At 39.2% G+C, this 12,531-nt stretch overlaps 1 protein-coding gene and 1 pseudogene across 1 annotated transcript; one reads left to right on the forward strand and one right to left on the reverse strand.

Annotated features, from left to right (window-relative positions):
• The first annotated feature begins 3,370 nt into the window (after nt 1–3,370).
• On the forward strand, nt 3,371–4,495 carry LOC135622968 (RING-H2 finger protein ATL16-like). Its single transcript, XM_065125364.1, has one exon. The coding sequence runs from the start codon at nt 3,544–3,546 to the stop codon at nt 4,438–4,440; it is 897 nt and encodes a 298-aa protein (XP_064981436.1). The 5' UTR covers nt 3,371–3,543; the 3' UTR covers nt 4,441–4,495.
• Nucleotides 4,496–9,385: 4,890 nt separating this feature from the next.
• On the reverse strand, nt 9,386–11,925 carry LOC135623399 (pentatricopeptide repeat-containing protein At1g06140, mitochondrial-like; annotated as a pseudogene).
• Nucleotides 11,926–12,531: the final 606 nt, after the last annotated feature.

Below are 12,531 nucleotides of genomic sequence, written 5' to 3' on the forward strand. Positions count from 1 at the left end.
CTTTATATATCTACCACTTTGTCTTTCTACAAGTGCCTTGAATTTTCGAAAATTATCAAATGTTTCAGATTTCAATTTCAAAAAATATACCCAACTCATGCGACTATAATCATCCGTAAACAATAAAAAATATTGACTTCCACCAAATGATTTTGTATTCATAGGACAACATAAGTCAGCATGAATTAAGTCAAGACAATTAGATGCTCTCCATGCTTTTCCAATAGGAAATGGTTTTCTACTTTGTTTGCCATAAATACATCCTTCACATACATTAAGTGTATTAATCTTAGGCAATCCAAAAACCATTCCTTTTTGACTTAACAACCTTAAACCTTTAATGTTAAGGTGTCCATATCTTAAATGCCATAAACTAGACTCGTTCTTTTGAGTTGTGACAAGCGCATGTCTTTCAATATTTGACACATCAAGTGGAAACATCTTGTTTTGTGTCATGCAAACATTTACTATAATCAAACCAGATTTCTTATCTCTAATAGTGTATGAACCATCATCAAATATTACTGAATATCCATCATTTACTAATTGTCCAACACTCAACAAATTATGTGATAAAGTAGGAACAAAGAAAATATTATCAAGGTATTTTACCTTTCCTTGATTTGTCTTCACCTCAATCGTTCCTTTCCCTTTCACTTGGATCTGCTTGTTATCTCCAAGTCTAACATAACTTGTGAGTCTCATCAATATCTCTAAATATTGATTTTATGCCTGACATATGATTAGAACATCCACTATCCAGAAACCAAATATCATTTGAGATATTATGAACATGTGAATGAGTCATAAACAACTTACTATTTTCTTCATTTTTCTCCACATAGCTTGCTTGCTTTTCTCTTTTCCAGCAATCTGCCTTCATGTGACCAAACTTTTTACAATAGTGACATTGAATTCCACTTTTGTAATTTTTTTTATTATAATTTGATTGCCCTTGTTCATCATAGTGTCATCTTCCTCTTCCATTTCCTCTACCACGAAATCCTCCTCTGCCACGTCCTCTTCTTGCTGATTTTTTGTCTTCTTTTGAAGTAGAAGACTCCCCCTTAACCTGAAATGTTTTTTCTTCACTTTTTTCAAGTGACCTGTTCAACCTTACTTCGTGTACTTTCAAGGAACCCATTAGTTCATCAAATGAATAAGTAGATAAATCTTTTGATTCCTCAATTGTGGCAACAACATGATCAAATTTCGGAGTTAAACTTCTCAAAACTTTTGCAACAATTATATAATCAGGAAGATGTTCACCATAAGATTTCATTTGACTAACAATTTCAGTCACTCGAGAAAGAAAATCTTGCACCGATTCATTGTTTTTCATGAATAAAATTTCAAACTCACGATGGAAGGTTTGAAGTTTTACCGTAATCACCCTTGATGAGCCTTGAAATTCATTTTGAAGTATCAACCAGGCTTGCTTTGAGGTTGTCGCTGCTGTAATTCTTGAGAAGATCGTCTCATGTACAGCTTGTTGAATGAAGAACAATGCCTTTGAGTCCTTCTTTCTATTTTCCCTCAGCCCGATTTCATTATCTGGATCTACATATCCATTCTCTATTAAGTCTCAAAGATCTTGAGACTTAAATAGAGTCTTCATCTTGATACTCCAAAATTTATAACTTTTGCCCGAGAAGATTGGGATAAGGGGTTGAGACATGGAATTACCGTTAAAAGCCATAATGCCCAGTTCAGATTGAAACTAGACTCTGATACCACAAATGTTGGGGATGTAGTATTAAAAGCAGGAGGAACACTTACAAGATACCAAATGCACATAGACTCTCTATCTATCTGTCTCTTTTTCTATTGACTCAGGCTCAATGCTTTGCTATATGAACTACGGTCCTATTTATAGGACCTAATGACAACCACCCTATAACTACTAGATCATGAGGTAGTTAATGAAACCACCTTATAACTACTGGATCATGATTCAAGTGGTTATTGAAATCATCATGTAACCATTAGATCACTTTCATGATAACAATCTAGATAGATAACTATGAATCAAATCTCAACACATACCACTTTCATTTCAACACACACACACACCATGTCAACTAAAGCATGTGAAATCCACAAAGACCCAAATTCTTGTGTGGACCTCAAACATTAATTTTTCATAGACTTTGGTCCACCCTCAAGTTGAAAGGAATGCCTTGCAATTTTTCTCTCTTACTATGGCAATGGATACATCATAAGATTCCAACACTGTTATTCTTTTAGCAAGAAACAAATATAATAACTCCACAATAACTATCAGTTACAATAGTGTGTTATTCTTATTCTTTGATATCGATACATTTTTCTGGTTTGATCTCATCTCAGAAACCTACACCGTCATCCAGTAAATCATAGAAACATTTTACGATCAAAGTTGTCGAAGAGAGATACTTTTGTGAGACACAGTCATGTCCACCATCACATCATGTCCTCACCCAGTGCCCTGCATGTTCTGATGCTGTCCTCCATTTTTCTTCCCTCGATCAAACCTCGAGACTGCTCCTCTGTCTCCTATGCTTCACTGCTGCCATCAAGCTGTAGTTGCTCGAGTTTTCAACCTTCTAATCCCCCTTTTACCTGTCAGGAAACAAGCACAAGTGATTATTTTTGGCTATTTTGTTTCTTCACCGCCACCTGCTTTGGTACTGCCAAAGCATGGAAGTTTCTGTGAGAGTTCATCTGCCACATTGACATCAGACTGATATCTGCAACCAAAATAGAGAAAAGTTTCAGAACATTTGAAGGCTTCGTGGCTCATCAACGGATCATTTATTCATGCACAAGGATTGCTAAGTTGCAAGGATGATGGCACAAGGAATATCTAAAGCACTGATTAGGTACTAGTCTTTAGGATTGGCCTTGGGTGTAGACCAGCAGCTTTGCCATGCTCTCTACTAGGGGCTATGTAGTATAATTATACTCTTACAGCTTTCCTTGTCTCTGGATGAACAGCGTTAAACATCAAGAGAAGACACATCTGTCTGACATTTCTCTCTCAATCACATATCTTTTTCTACGTACGACCATGGTTGAACCTAAGGTTAAAACTTTACCGTCGCATTACAAACGACCACAGTTTAGTATATACTAAACTGAGGCTCTCGTCAATGTAAGTTTTATGAAGGATTAATATGCACCGTCTTATTTCGATAGCCAATTGAAATAATAAGGTTTACTATTCTGAAAGACGCTTGTCATCATCGATACATTTCAATCATTTACTTCCTTTACTCTCCACTTGAACTCCATTCCCCAACCTGACCCATTACCCTGTTCCCATTTTTCTCGTCATTCACACGAGTTTCTACTCTTGTCATGTTGGCCTTCTACTTGACGACTTCATCGCCTGAGCCCAGCAGCATCTTCTCCAATCTTTTCTCTGGTTTTGACTTGTATCTCTTCTCTCGACCATGATCCTCGACTTATAATTCTACTCTCCACTGATTTGTATGCATTGATATCACTGCATAGACATCATTCTCGCATGGTTTAGCTCATTTGAAGCATTCTTTTCCTTTCATGGAAGACAACTTCCTTCCATCATCAGTGGACAACACCAAGAGCTTTCACCCTCCCCTCAAGCCGCAACCTCCACCACCGTCTCCCTACATAATCACCAGCTTCCCCATCCTAGCTTTATCCATCATCGGAATCCTCACCACTTCCATCGTCCTCCTCAGCTACTACGTCTTCGTCACTAAATGCTGCCTGAACTGGCACCGCTCCGGCTTCCTCGGCCGCCAGCCTGCACCATCCACGGCCTTCTCGATCTCCGCCGACAACCTCGGCCTCGATGAATCGACAATTCAGGCGATCCCAACTTTTCGGTACCGGAAAAGAGCTGAGAGTGCTCGGCGGAGGTCGTCCTTCCGTGAGTGTGCCGTCTGCCTGAGTGAATTCCAAGAAGAAGAGAGGGTTCGGCTTCTGCCGAGCTGCTTCCATGTCTTCCATATCGACTGCGTTGATACTTGGCTCCAGACCAGTGCCAATTGCCCACTCTGCAGGTCGAGCATCACAGCTCCGATTCCACCTGATCATTATGATCCTTACCACAGTAATGATGAAGCGATCGAAGAAGAAGAAGTTGGCAGTGATGACACCCATACAGTGACGGAGCAGAGACTTGGAGACAAGACGAGCAGGAGGCTCCAGCATCGAAGCAGCATGGGAGATGAGTGCATCGATGTGGGGGAGAGGGATGAGCAGTTCCGCGTCCAACCCATGAGGAGATCATTCTCCATGGACTCTTGGGATGACAGGCAGCTGTGCACGGCGCTGCAGAGGATGTTGCAGCAGAACTCGCAGCTCCAAGATGTTATTGGAGAGAGCAGCAGCACGAGCAGACTCCGGAGGTCCTTCTTCTCGTTCGGCCAAGCGTCGCGTAGCGCTGTTCTTCCTGTCAAAGTCGAGTTGTGATTCAAGAGAGCTGTTGATTCTTCTTTGTTGTTGCAGGTTCATGAACAGAATTTCATGTTGGTGCTTAAAGGTGTGTGGGTTGGGCTTCAGATTGAATGTAGATTTAATTGTTTTGGGATGAATCAGAATGTAAATTTGTGAGTTTTTATTGAATTATTTTTTCTCTTTTTGTCAAAAGGAAGTAAAACCAGCTTCTCAATCTTTTCCGGAGCATGTTATAGGCTATCCTTCTTCCTTGTCTGCCATTTCATCCTGCTGACAAGCTTAGGATAATGCACAAGAAAGAAAGAAAGAAAGAAAGAAAGAAAGAAAGAACCTTTAAATTCTATTCATGCTTTATAAGAATCACAAATATTTGGAAAGCTTTGTTTGATTGGGTTGCAGACTGGATTAGATACTGAACAACACTTTCTTTTGACAGAATTTTATGTCACACCTGAAGCAAACATTAAAAAGATGATCATGAGAGGTAATCAATCACAAAATGTTTTTATAAATTTTGTGATGTCCAAAAACCTTATTTTGTTTCTGAAAACTGGGACACCATTCAAGCCACAATTGAGGCATCCTTTTTGTTGACTTCTGAGATGTCATCATCATCCGCTGAGTGAAAATAAATCAAGTCCAGTTCATTGGCGGAGTCAACAAAAATGTGTAGGTTTCAGCAACTAGGGAAATATTTTACAGCAATCAGGCATCTTAAATATATTTTCAATGCTAATAGGAGCTTAAATTATGATTCTTCTGACAACAATTAACTAGTATTAATTGCTGAATCACTAACACAACGAGAAAATGGTGGTGCAAAAATGAGGTTTCCACATCCTTATAGCTAGTGCCAGCCACAAACTTTGAGGGAGCAGAAAGCTTCATTTCGACAACAATCAATAATGATTTATGTCTACAATCTCCATGGTCCACAACCTTTTCTCTTGCCAATTCTGAAACTTACCCAACTTCAAACAGCATAATGTGATTAGAGTTATACAGAACACGACTAGATAACAATTCTTTGCTAAATTCAAATCCAAAAGTTACGAATGAGACCAAATGCTATGTCGAGTGACACTAAAGTATTTCTTTTCTTCCTCCTCTCTTTGAGAGATGAGAGAAGCTATTGGGTGGTCAGCTGAACTTTCAAAGGACAGCTTTGAGGAAAGCTAATTGTGTCTCATTTGCTTGCCATGTTGTATTGCAACTTCATTAACAGTTGCATCGCACATACTTAATAATTAGCAGACCGTTAACCGAAGGAGAATCTTCTAATTACTGTCCGACGGTCCGGATCCATTTGTCGAGCTCACAGGGGCACGAATCGATGGCTTGGCCTGCCCAGTGGCATTTCCGTGATTCCAGTGGCAGCCGCACCCTCGTCTTTAAATAGAGCGAGCGAGGGGCCCCGTCTTTCCCTGTGGGAGTTTCCTTGGGTGGTTGGGGGAAGGAGATCGATGGGGTTTGTGTTAGAGCGAGAGAGGGATCCCGTCTTCCCCTTTGAGAGCTTTGTTGGGAGGTTGCGGGGAAGGAGATCGATGGGGTTTGCGTTAGAGCGAGCGAGGGATCCCGTCAACTCCTTTGAGTGCTTCGTTGGGAGGTTGGGGGAAGGAGATCGATGGGGTTTGTGTTAGAGCGAGCGAGGGATCCCGTCTTCTCCTTTGAGAGCTTCGTTGGGAGGTTGGGGGAAGGCGATCGATGGGGTTTGCGTTAGAGCGAGCGAGGGATCCCGTCAACTCCTTTGAGTGCTTCGTTGGGAGGTTGGGGGAAGGAGATCGATGGGGTTTGTGTTAGAGCGAGCGAGGGATCCCGTCTTCTCCTTTGAGAGCTTCGTTGGGAGGTTGGGGGAAGGCGATCGATGGGGTTTGCGTTAGAGCGAGCGAGGGATCCCGTCAACTCCTTTGAGTGCTTCGTTGGGAGGTTGGGGGAAGGAGATCGATGGGGTTTGTGTTAGAGCGAGCGAGGGATCCCGTCTTCTCCTTTGAGAGCTTCGTTGGGAGGTTGGGGGAAGGCGATCGATGGGGTTTGCGTTAGAGCGAGCGAGGGATCCCGTCAACTCCTTTGAGTGCTTCGTTGGGAGGTTGGGGGAAGGAGATCGATTGTGTTTGTGTTAGAGCGAGCGAGGGATCCCGTCTTCTCCTATGAGGGCTCCGTTGGGAGGTTGGGGGAAGGAGATCGATGGGGTTTGTGTCATTCATCAAGAGAGTCCAATTCGCCTCCGTCTTTATCGTCTCTGCATACCAAGAGTAAGCCTCGCTCTCACGACCTTCCACTTCTTTTTTCTCCAGAGCTGCCCGTTTCTCTTGCTTGTGGTGATTGTGGGATTTCAATAGATTTACCTTTAGTTGATGTTGAGCATTTAACATTCAAGTATATATGTACGTAACTGTGAATTAGTTTCTCTGCTTTTCTTACCCATTAACGAGATGAATTGTCCAGTGACACTGATTCTTTTGCTAGTCTCATCATACATAAAAAAAAAAAAATTCAGATTTTGCTTATATTGTTGTAAAAAGAATGTGCTGTTTTGGCTTCTAAATAGTTACGATTATTAAGTGTGACATTTTTCAGGATAGACAAGGATAAAGTAATATTTTCACAAGTTCATTAAACTGTCTGGAACTTGAAGTTGTACGAATATAATCCATCCTGAACTATATCAGGATAGATTATTATATTGGTGTACAATGAATGTGCTGTTTTGGCTACAGTATTTAGTGCATATGATTTGGTTTTGAATGACATTTTTTTTGTATGCTCTATTAACTTGCAAATCAATTTTTACTAGACCAGTCAATTTTTGACCTATCAATATAATTTGACTCAATTTTTTAGAGAGTTGATGATGGTGCAAGGAAATTCAAAAAGCAATTTTTACTAAAAAGATTATGTTTTAATAATTGATAAAATTATAAAAATAAGAAAAAAATTAAAAGATATAAAAATCTAAATAAGAGACTAAAATTAGGTTCTAAAGAGGGTGAAAAAAAAAATCAAACTGCTAAGACTAGAAAAAAAAAAAGATGTAAGGATTTAGACAATATTAGAAAGAAGATTAAAGAATACTTGCTAATGATAACGAGACTAAAAAAAGATGAAAATTTTATTTTTATAAATTATTTAATAAATATTTCACACATGACTTAGATTTAATGATAAATAATAGGAACAAATTTAATAATCATATGTTTTATTCATAAAATTACAGCTAATTAAATAAAAAAATACATTAAAGAAGATAAAAATAGTTAAGAGTGTGAGGCCTATGGTATCCTTATTGAGGTATAAAAAAAGTTTAAAGATAGTTTGGTTAATTAGCTTACTTAATAAAATCATAGGATTTGAAAGAATGTTTGATGAATGGAGAAATATTTTTTAGTGCTAGTTTACAAAAATAAAGATGACATACAAAATTATTTAAATTATAGATGAATTAAAATCATGAGGTATATTATGAAACTTTGAAAAAAAATTATCGAAAATAGAATAAGACTTGAAATAAATATATTTGGAAATTAATATGGTTTTATCCTAGAGATCAACAATAAAAGTTATTTATTTATTAAGATAATTAATGAAAAAGTATAAGGAGAAAAAGAAATTTATATATGATCTTTATTGACTTAGAGAAAATGTATGATAGAGTTTCCAAAGATTTATTATTGTGGTTTTTAGAAATAAAAAGTATATTGACTAATTATATTAATGCTATTAAATATATGTATGATAATATAGCTATTAGTTTTAGAACTATATGGAGTGTATCTAGTGAGTTTCATATTAGCATAGGATTACATCGAGGATCTGGATTAAGTCAATATCTTTTCACATTGATAATGTAGTCGCTTACATCATGACCTCTATGGTATATGTTATTTACAAATGATATTATCTTAGTTGATGAGAGTCTAAGTAAAATTAATTATACATTAAGTTATGGAGGTAAATCTTAGAAACTAAAGATTTTAGATTAAGACTAAAACTAAATATATAAAATATAATCTTAGTGGTTATGAGAATAGATATGAGAATATAATTAACTTGAATGGAGAAAAAGTTTATTTTAGTAAAAGTTTTAGGTATGTTGGATCAATTATTCAAGAAAACGACGAGATGGATGAATATATTATTCATAGAATAAAAATAATATGATTAAAATGATAAAGGGTGTCAGAAGTCTTGTGTGATCATCGGATGCTTTGAGACTAAAAAAAAAAAAATTATAAGATAGTTGTGAGACCAATAATATGGATATGAATGTCGGGTAGTTAAGAATATATATATATATATATATATATATATATATATATATATAATGTTTCTGTTATCAAAATGAGAATGTTGAGATAGATGTATAGCACTGATAGAAAAGATGGAAAAAGATATATTTTTATTCATGAACAACTAAGTATCGCTTTGATATATTATAATATGAGAGAAAATCATTTAAGATAGTATGGAGATGTGCTTAAAAGATCTTCGGATATGGTATTGAGGTAAAATGATTAATATTAATGGTACGAGAAAAGATAGAGAAAGATCTAAATTTTTTTTAATATAAATTATAAATAAATATTTAAATATTTTAAACTTAACTAAACATATGACCTCTTATGGATCTTGTTGTTGTATTAACTTTCATTAGTTTAGTTTCATGTCATACTCAAACATAGGGAGTAAAAGAATATATTGATTAAAAGAAAACAATGCAAGTTGAGTGTCACAATAATGATCAGATTATGCTAATGGTCTAAGAAATAGATTCTAGTTTGGTGGAGAAGATCAATAAATTCAACATTGGAATCATCTATACTAATTACATAACTATTGAAGCATAAAATCCTAATGTTAAGACTCTTCACTCATCTTAATTTCTTCTCCCCTGTTATCTCTATCATATCAAGTCTGACCATCCACTCTTATGCTAATCATTATCAATAAAGTTGATCAATCTCCATTAAAAGTTGTGCTGATTCGGAGCTAACCTAAATAACATTTTCCTGACCTAACCCATTCTCATAAAGTTCGGGTTTGGACCAAGATTCGGTTATCTAGCACCAAGAAGATTCTTTCTCAATCATCTACAGAATTATAACAGATGGACATAAAATGCTTGGTAGACGAATTTGTCAAGAAAAGAAAGGACTTGCGTATCATTTTGAATATAGAATACAAGAACTGAAACTGATTACACCAGTAATCCCCACAGGAGAAAGATCCATCTTTGACACGATGAAATCTCTTAGAATCTCGCATTATTATCTCTCTTCCAGTGATCAAGGAGATATATTTACTGGCTATGTGGCAATCTCCACACACTCAAGTTTTTTGTTATCCTCGGTGGCAACCCATCTTTAGTCTTTAGATGGCCACAAACCATTGCCAACTTCTCGCTGTGACCGCAAAGCATCTCCTACTTTGCCTCATCATCCACATCATGAAGTGCGAAAGATAAAAGTGTGGAACATAATCTAATGCTTTCGTCTCACCACTCAGCTTGTGCCAGAGCTCAACGATGCTCTCGTTCTGCCAATTGCATCGAAAACGTAGACTCTCTTGTCAACCTCAATTGTGCTGAAGCCGACTGTCTTTTGCAGGTCCCTTTTGCTCATCAACTCTCTTGTGTTCTTCACCATGTCCCACATTTCAGCTGTGGCATAAATGTTTGAAAGCAGCACAGGTGGCCCGCGTTGATCAGGCTCCAAGACAAAGAGCTTATCGGCCACTTGTTTTGCCTTGTCTATCTGCTTGTGGATTCGACAGGCACCCAAGAAAGCTCCCCAAACACTAGGACCAGCCTCTATTGGCATTTCCTTGATCAAAGATTCGGCTTCCTCCAATAGCCCAGCTCGCCCAAGAAGATCAACCATGCAGGTGTAGTGCTCGTGCTTCGGATTTAGTTTGTAATCCTCAGTCATGGACTTGAAGTAGCGACGCCCTTCTTCGACCCTACCAGAATGGCTACAAGCAGATAAAACTGCGACGAACGTGACAGAATTGGGTGCGAGATTCTCAGACTTCATGTGCTCAAAAAGTTCCAGAGCTCTTGAGCACATCCCGTGCATGCCCAACCCTCCGATCATTGCACTCCAAGAGAACACATTCCTCTCCGGCATATCAGCGAAGACCTTGTGAGCAACCTCCATGGATCCACATTTTGCATACATGTCAAGGAGAGCAGTATTACTCACCACATCCAGTTCAACATTGTTGCGGACCATGTAGGCGTGCACACTCTTACCCTGCTGCAAAGCCCCCAGGTTTGAGCACGCAAGGAGGGCACTGGCAAGAGTGACTGCGTTCGGCAAAATCGACTGGTCAAACATGTCACGAAGAAGGTGAAGCGACTCCCAGGCTCTACCACACTGGACCAGGCTCGCAACCATCGAGCTCCATGTGACGACATCCTTGCAGGGCATTTCGTCGAACATCTTCTTTGCCGAATCAACCATTCCGCTCTTACCATACATGTCGACGAGTGAGGTCTGCAAGTGGATACATGCCTCCAGGAAGTTCTTCTTCAAACAGATGGCATGAAGCATACACCCCGCCTTGGCTGCTTGAATGTTTCCGCAAGCACGAACCAAATAAACGGCAGAAAGTTGATCCAGTTCATGTCCCAACTCCTTCATCTGATGGAACAAATCGAAGATTTTGACGTCCAACGACGCCATGACGTAGCTTTTCATCATGAGACCCCAAACTGTGGGAATCCCCGGAGGAACCCGGCGGAGGACCTTCTCGGCGTCCTCCATAGTGCCCAATTCGACATACATGTTGATGAGAGGGACAACCACGTACTCAGCTAGATCGAGGTTGGATCGGATGGCTTCCGAGTGAATCGACCTCCCGAAGTCGAACAGAAAGAGGCCGACGCAAGCTCGCAGGCCGAAGGCCAAACTGAAGGTATCAGGCCTGTGGTTCCGGGCGCGGGAGATCTTATAGAGACGCAGGAGGTCGGCGAGGTTGTGGGTGCTGAAGTAGCCGGAGAGCATGGTGTTCCAGGAATGGGGCGTCTTCATGTGGATTTGGTCGAACGCTTGCTGGGCGTGTCGGGGAGCGTCGAGCTCGAAGTAGGCGTGGGCGAGGCGGGAGCCGAAGACGGCGGAGTGGTGGAGACCATAGAGGAAGAGTTGGGTGTGTAGCTGCCGGAGGCGGCGGAGGGAGAAGCAGCGGGGGAAGAAGGAACTCAGATGTTTGGAGTGGCCGGAAAGAAGCTTGTCGCGGTGGGTAGGATCGCCACACATCTGTTTGCATCAATGGGCGAGAGAGAAAGAGCGCGCCTTGAAATAATCCTCTTTACACGCGACACTTGAACGTCAGTGATGCCGGATAACCGACCCTTTTGACGCCCACATCATCTAAACCTTGTCTCAACGGCGGCAAAACCTCTCTACGTACAACAATAATATATCATTATTTGGGATACCGCCGCACCAAAAACCTCTCGTGGCAAAATCTCTCAATACGATAAAAGCATATGAACATGCTCCATATCTTAATTTAAAGGCATAATTATGTACATAAATCCTTTCGAAATTAGTAATTTTCACATTTACTTTTTTTAAACTATATATATTTATATATACATATACATACATTTGAATGTCGAAACAAAATCCTAAATTTGAGAAATAGCACCCTAACTAAAAAAAATTCATGTAACATATTTTTACAAAATGATCATTCTATCCTTGTCCGTCATCACTCTCCATCTAATCCTTGGTCATTATTCTGCTTGTTGCTCTCTCTCTCTATAAAACTTTCCCAATGACTAAGGTGCACTAGCCCTCATTGGACTAGTCTCTCAAGCCATCTATAAGTAAAAGAAGTAAAGTAGTTTGTTTATAAATATTTTTATGTGTTATCCATATTTCCTTTTAAAGGGTAGCCCCTCACTCTTTGCCTCCTTCCTTGCCGGTGGTTGATGGTAAGATTGTCGATGGTTGATGGTAGGAAGAGGGTGTAAGAAGGCTACGAGCAATCCCTTGTTCCTTGCCGTGACTAACAATGAGTGAAGGTTGTGCCTCTATTACTAAGTCAAACATAGGAGTGCTACGAGAATTTCTCAAATTAGAAGTGTTTTTTAAAAATTCGATA

This window comes from Musa acuminata, chromosome BXJ2-9 (assembly GCF_036884655.1).
Source record: "Musa acuminata AAA Group cultivar baxijiao chromosome BXJ2-9, Cavendish_Baxijiao_AAA, whole genome shotgun sequence".
Taxonomy (NCBI): Eukaryota; Viridiplantae; Streptophyta; class Magnoliopsida; order Zingiberales; family Musaceae; genus Musa; species Musa acuminata.